Source organism: Bidens hawaiensis, unplaced genomic scaffold, assembly GCF_021521415.1.
Source record: "Bidens hawaiensis isolate Kalapana, Puna unplaced genomic scaffold, B.hawaiensis_p1.1 tig00045256_1, whole genome shotgun sequence".
Lineage (NCBI taxonomy): Eukaryota > Viridiplantae > Streptophyta > Magnoliopsida > Asterales > Asteraceae > Bidens > Bidens hawaiensis.
Genome location: NW_027498031.1, coordinates 39553 through 46594, shown reverse-complemented (window position 1 = coordinate 46594; position 7042 = coordinate 39553). Strand labels below are relative to the sequence as shown.

Genomic DNA, 7042 nt, shown 5'->3' with positions numbered 1-7042 from the left:
GGTTTAAGTTTGAAATTTAAATTTGAATATTAAAATTGTCGGTTTTAGCTAAAAATTAGTTTATAGATTATTTAAATATCTTAGTATGTGAACTAATTGTGGGTTATTGATTAATTTAATTAATTTTTGAATTATTTAATTTTTAAGAAAATCCTAAAAGTGATTGTTATATATGGAAACAATAGAGTTTGTTCAATAAAACTCAATTGTTTTAATATATATATAGATTGTTCACACTTCCTTCCTCAATCATTCACATTGATGAATACATTAATCTCACTATATAGGCTCCACCAATTATAAATGTGTTTGTTTGTGTCCATAAATACTTTCATTTTTTTTAATGAACACACACAAATATAAAATCTCGTTCAGTAAACATTCACAAACCATTTGTGAACACGTTATTTTCTTGATTAACAAACATGAAAAAAGCCTTGTTCGTGTTTGATAAGTTTGCTTATAGCCCTAGTTTTTAGAATATTCATAATAGAGGTGCACAAAAAAGTTGGGGGTCTGGACCCGACCCGAAACCGGTTTCCTACCTGCGGGTAGGACCATGTATAGGATATCTCCCCGGAGCCATACCCAAAACTAGAACCGGCCCGAAACCAGAACCAAAAATACCCGGTCAAACCCGAAAAAACCGAAGGAACCAGTCAAAACCATGTCAAATACTCGACTATACCCAGAATTGTTTCCTACCCGAATCCGATTTAAGTTTTGTTAACCATACCCAGTACCGGTTCCAAATTTATAAAATACCCGATTTGTGAAAGTCTGATTCATACCATTAAAAAAACCAGAGTTTTAAAAGCATATAAAATATAAGCAAAATTAAGAAAAAGATACAAAAGTTACATTATTATGGGCAATTTCAAACTTGCCTAAAGTTATAAACCATCCAACAACATACTATATTTTTATTGTAATTGTGAAGTAAACAAAGGTTTTTTAGCTTGCAAACAGCCAGCATCACAACAGTTGATTTGGAGAAATGATGGAAGTATATAACATACATTTATCCACCCAGGAATGTTAATCTACTGCATAGTTCAGGTTTTACAGCAAACAATCTACATCTCCTTATTCAACCACCACCGTGCACCTTCGCTTTCGAATCTTCCAACTGGTTTTGTCATAATCAGGCATCTACACCACAAACAAATAAAACATTTAGGTTTATATAAAATATATGAAGGTTAAGACTGATTATTTAATTATTGGTTTTGTTTTGTAGATTACCGGTTGACTGAACAAAAATGGAATTCCGACTCTCTTTGAACCGTCAGCCATCCTTTTACGAGAATAATGACTCTCTGAAGAAGCAGAATCATCGGAAACCTGACACCAAATTCACATTAATTTTAACTCAAAATAATATAAAAAATTGATGTAATACATAAAAGTATATATTGATACAATTTCTGTTTAAAGTGTGCTCATATAATGTATATATGTGTGCGCTCTCAGAGAACAAAAGTGAAATTGCACTAATTTTGACATTATTTTACTAATTTCGTGAAAATAACATTAAAAGTGGCGGAAAGTGAATCAGACATCATGTGGTGGCATTGATAGCCGAAAGACAAGAAGGCATGCACTAATCAGCGCTACTATCGAGCCGGGGGTCTCACCAAAAGCAGCCTCTCTATTCCTACAGGGTTGAGGTAAGGTTGTCTACATCTTACCGTCCTCAAACCCTACCATAGCTTTACTATTGGTAGGATTTACTAAATACGATGATGATGACAAAATATAATTTGAAAGCTAAAAATGAATCACATAGAGATTAGTTTACCTGAGTTTGAACTGCTTGGATTAACACATCTTCACAACCAACAGCATGCACGTGTTCCAGCTTCGAGCACTGAAGAACTAATTTTTCTGAAATTAAGCGATGAAAATTAAACTCAGATTATCCACCTATATAATTATACTAGTATCATGTTGGTCAGGATGTCTGAAAATGTACCTGGAACTAAATTTTTGCACAAGTTCAGATTCAGATCATTTAGATTTGGGCAGCTTAAATACAAGGACTGCAAAAATCAAATAATCAGAATAATTAATATGTAAAATAATAATAATAATAATAAAAGCTTCAGATCTTACATCAAGGCCGGAGCAGCCCCAAAGGCTTAGCTTTTTCAACCGGGCATGTTTAATAAACAACTTCTGTTGCATAAGATGTAATTTGCTATTTGGTGATATTTCTACTTCTGAATTATTTTTCTCGTATTGTGTGTCCGAATCACATATTGTCATCCCACAGTCAATGAGTTCCAATAGAGGTAATTGTGCGGTTGCAAACTGGATGCCACCTGATGATTGATTGATAACAAAAGCAAATGTTAAGTGTCATCAACTTAAAAAAATACACTTATCATACAGTAGGTTTAAAATTATGGATTTAAAAAATTACTTGATGTAATGTTGGGACATAGGGCAACAAGGAGTCTTGTAAGAGTCTCGGGGAATACATTGCATATAATCCCAAGACCACTGTCACTTATGCTAGACCTGCAATTCATGAAAACACATTTAATGAATGTATGATCATAAAATAAGAAATTGCTCATGATATATGCAAATATATACAGCTTACCCGCTGAGATCGAGTAGTTCTAGATTTGAGTAGCATTTGGAAATTGCTGCAACTGATGCATCTGTTATTTCTGATCCAAGTACGAGTGATAGCATGCGCAAGCCCCTACAATGCAATCAATAGGGCATGTGTTTATGAAAAACATTCAAGCATTCCATAAAACTCTTTTGTTACAGATGTAATGTAAGTAGAGCTGTTAAAAAAACTCGCAGCTCACTCAAAAAAAAGCATGTTTATAAGCAAGCCAAGCCCAAGCCAGCAGCAGCTAATCTGGTCAGCTGCACAACTCATTTTGGGGCGCTCAAAATAAACCCCAATTTTGAAATGGGGTGTGTGTAAATAATATTTAAGATATATTGAAACACAGGTGCCTAAAAAACGTTCTAAAAAACAAAAATAATACGTATCATACCATAAATTCTCCAACTAATTAGAAATTTGCATTATATGTATGCTAAAAATTTGATTTTTGTCTTTCTATCAATATGTGTAAAAAATATAAAAAAAATTAATAAACATAGAAAAAAAGTTTGCCAGTTTAATGGTTCGCAATGATTATTCCATTCTACTCGTCTAAGAGCATAAACGAGTCAAGCCAGCTCGTGAGCCACTCAAGATCAACTTGTTAAAAGCTCTAATCAAGCCAAGCCAACATCAAACAGGCTCGAGCCTCAAAAAAGCGTGTATAACAAACAAGCTCAAGCTGGCTCGCAAGCCTACACATTGCGATAAAAATAATTAATCAATATACATTATGTTACATATAAAAATTATAATTAAAAAATATATAAAAAATTTCTAAAAATGTATTAGATTAATTAAATAATAGTGAACATGCCCAGACCAAGCTCAAGCTTGAAAAACTAATCATGAGCCAAGCTTGAGCTTAGTTGAGCTCAGGCTCAGCTCATTTACATCTCTATTTCAGACACATATACAACAAAAGTGCCACTTGGGATACCTTAAATTTGCAGCAGTGAGAGAAAGCACAACAGAATGAGAAAGTTGAAGAGAAGCAATGTGAATGTTTTGTAACTTGGGGCAGGTTCTTCCAAGACCATCCATCATTGAAGTAAGATCAGTGCTATCATTCTCTTGACGGGTAAAATCAAGGGATATCTCATTCAAATTAGGGACATTGAAAACCTAATCAAGATAAAATGAGTGTAAGCATAAGCACCAAACATGATTACAAGGTAATTGAATAGCCATCAGGGAACATAATAAAAACTTTAAGGATGTGTACCATCTTTGAAAGTGAATGAAGATCTGAAAGCCAGAGAGTGGAGAGTGTGTTGGAGCAGAGAACAAAAGATCCAAGGCTAGCACACCCATCCATTTTAAGAGTTGTGAGACAACGTTTGTCAGCAACAAAACGTCCCAATTCATCCCTGTAAAGGCAAATTCAAATTTAGAGGCAGATAATAGTTTCCATCAATTAACTTATGGCAAGCTAAAATGTTGTATTCATCAACTGAAGATGAAATTATGTACCAAATTCAGCCCTAAAATCATACGTATTTACAAAATCACATTAACTGCAGACAGATTTATTTGCTGCCTATCAATTACAAACTATAAATAATTATTAGGATTGTGAGGGCTAACAAATAAAATCTAGTTAGAACAACTAATGTTTATTATGAGCCAGAAAAGATTAAATCTTTTAACAATGTGACCATGCATTTTAAATTGCAGCTCAACTCCATCACAGCAAGCTCATTTAAATAATTAAGCCACACAAACTAAAAGTTTAGAATACATTGTGTTAAATCGATATTAAAATAAATTGCCTAATATATATTTAAAAACCATGTACATTGGTCTGGCAAAGACATAAGTTAAATGAAGTGCTTAAGAGTTCCAAAACTAGATTGCAATGCAGATAAATTTCAATCGAAATTCATATCAAATCATCAACATTCAAGCATTATTTCAGCATATTAAAGGTAACACCATATATATCCAGAAACCAAAATGCAATGCAGATAGATTTCTATCCAAATTCATATCACATAATCAACATTCAAGCAATCAAGCATTTGTTCACTATAACAAACATAAGATCATGTATAAGTTAGTAAAGATACCCTGTAATCCGATTGACTGAGCCTTCAACCATAACAATCTCCATAGATTCAAGATTGGGGCAAGCAAAAGCAATGCAGGCCAGCATAGTTGAATCCATATCACTGCAAACAAAACACACCATTTAACAAAATAATTAGTACAAATTCTCCATTTAATGCCAACAGAGATGCACAAACCAGTTTTAAACCTCTAAACTGGTTCGCTTTAGTCAACAAAAGTCAAAACCAGTTTATCATCAGTTTCGGTTCAAGTTGTACCCAATTACTTGACTGGTTTACGATCGGTTTCTGATCAGTTTTAGCCAGTTTTAGTTTAATTAACCAGTTTCAGTAGAGAAAATTACAAAACAGTACTGAACATACGTTATCAATCGGTTCCAAACCAGTTTCTACATAATCGGTTTCAAACCAGTTCAGCTAACCAGTTTATTTTCCAACCTCTAGTACCAATTGTTCACTCTTATAATTAATTAATTAATCAATTATCATTTTACTTTAAAATCATCGTTGACCGGTCAATGTAAGTCAAAATAAAAGTCAAAACCCTAGATCTGTAAATCTGAAACAATCCAAACCTCTCCATAATAAGTTTCAGTCTACCAAGCTTCACACACTTCTGCAACACCGATCCAACAAACCCGACCCGACTCCCCTTCGGAACCCTAACCCTAACCTCCTCAGCCGCCTTCCAAACCATCTTACTCACATCTCTCCATCCCGTACACACCTTCGCCGCCGATAACAAATCCACCGGCGGCAGCCTCCTCATCACCTCCCACACACAACTCACCGGCAACTTACCAGATCCAAAATCCACCTCCACGTCATCCGCCACGTCATCGTCAGATTCCGTACCCTCGGTTACATCGATGTCATCGAAGGATAACGCGCGGCGTAAATTAGAGCCTGGCTGGTGGTTACGCTGTTTAACCTGAATCGGTTCAGATAACGGCGTTATAACGGTAGTAACGGAAGGTGAAACGGAATCGGTTAACGGTAGGTGACAGACGTGGCCTTTTTTGGGTTGGCCGCAACGGCCGCAGTTGTAGTTGCCGCGGCGTTTGCCTTTTTTGGAGAACATGGAGTCTGGGAAGGTGGTGGTGGTTGGTGGGACTGGGTGAGGTAGGTGGTGGTAGTGCATTGTTATTGTTTGGGTTAGGGTTTTGGATTATAGAGAGAGAGAATAATAATGTGTGTGTGATGGGTGAGAGTGAATAATAATAATAATAATAATAATAATATTATGAAGGGTGGTGGCGCGGGAGATGGTGAAAGTGTTGGCGCCTTGGGTTTAAAAATTTGGAGGAGCGTGATTTGGGTTTCCAGTGGAGTGTTGGAGTGTAGACTTGTTAAAACTTAAAGCACGTGATGTGATGTGATGTGATGTGATGTGATGTGGTGTGATGTTTTTTTTTTTTTTCCTTTTTTTCAGTTTGTCGTAATTCCTGTTTTGCCCTTGGAGCGTCTAAAAGTGTAGCTATAAAAATCTATATATTTATATGTATTTAACTAGTGTTTTACCCGGCGGAGCATGTCGGTGAAACTCGGACATTGGTAAAACTCAAGTATTGAGCGGTCGGTTTTAGTTGCATGTGTTATTGTACCAGACATAAAATAAAAAAGGTTATAAAATTGAGGTGGGCAGTGTACTAATGGGGTGGCGCTGGTCGGTAAAACCCGAGCATTTAGACGGTGAGTATGCGCAAATTCGGCCGGTTTTCCGTCGCGTTCGTTGCGAAACCGAAACTAAAAAATATACAATATCGACATTCAGTCGGTATTATGTTCGTTAGTCGTTACAGTATCGAAACTAAAACAAAACGCGACGATTCTACGTGAATTAGATCGGTTTTTCGTCACTTTCATTACAGTATCGGAATTAAAGTAAAACAACTTATCTTAATTTATTAACATCAAACTGTTATAAATATAATTATCAAACTTAAAAAATATATATATATAATACTTGGTCAAATGACACATCACCGAACGGACCAATCATCTTTCAAGGTCATCAAACTTCTCTTAATATATATATATATATATATATATATATATATATATATACATGGTAAGCATTCTAAGAGAACCCTTTACAAATTGAGAACTTTGATAACCATTTTGAACCTCTAAAACACCTTTAAAAAAATATAAAACAAAAAATAATAAAAATTTTTAAAAAATAAAAAAACCAAAGTTCTTATATTTCATTCCGGGTTCATTAACAAAATAAAAAAAACGTCGTATTATACACATATATGATTCTATTTGATTTTTAGTTACGTAATATACACATATGTACAGTATCATGTATATTAAATTATACACATGTGTACAAAAAAAA

The 7042-nt window shown here is 34.6% G+C and overlaps 1 protein-coding gene across 1 annotated transcript; it reads right to left on the bottom strand.

The window, feature by feature from the left end:
- Window positions 1-876: 876 nt before the first annotated feature.
- On the bottom strand, window positions 877-5875 carry LOC143595488 (F-box/LRR-repeat protein 17-like). Its single transcript, XM_077074485.1, has 11 exons — window positions 5274-5875; window positions 4699-4800; window positions 3855-3999; window positions 3570-3754; window positions 2609-2713; window positions 2426-2523; window positions 2116-2324; window positions 1976-2042; window positions 1802-1887; window positions 1246-1344; window positions 877-1152 (listed from the first exon to the last, which is right to left on the bottom strand). Exons 1-11 carry the CDS (start codon window positions 5837-5839, stop codon window positions 1087-1089), a joined length of 1728 nt encoding a protein of 575 aa, XP_076930600.1. The 5' UTR covers window positions 5840-5875; the 3' UTR covers window positions 877-1086.
- Between the last annotated feature and the right edge of the window lie 1167 nt (window positions 5876-7042).

Bases quoted from the DNA above. Each gene is read 5' to 3' on its own strand.
- LOC143595488 (XM_077074485.1), bottom strand. From the start codon at position 5,839: ATGCACTACCACCACCTACCTCACCCAGTCCCACCAACCACCACCACC. The intron at 4,801-5,273 runs GTTTGGATTGTT...TTTTGTTTGCAG, and splicing joins CTGAAACTTATTATGGAGAG to TGATATGGATTCAACTATGC. The intron at 1,888-1,975 runs GTACATTTTCAG...GCTTAATTTCAG, and splicing joins GTGCAAAAATTTAGTTCCAG to AAAAATTAGTTCTTCAGTGC.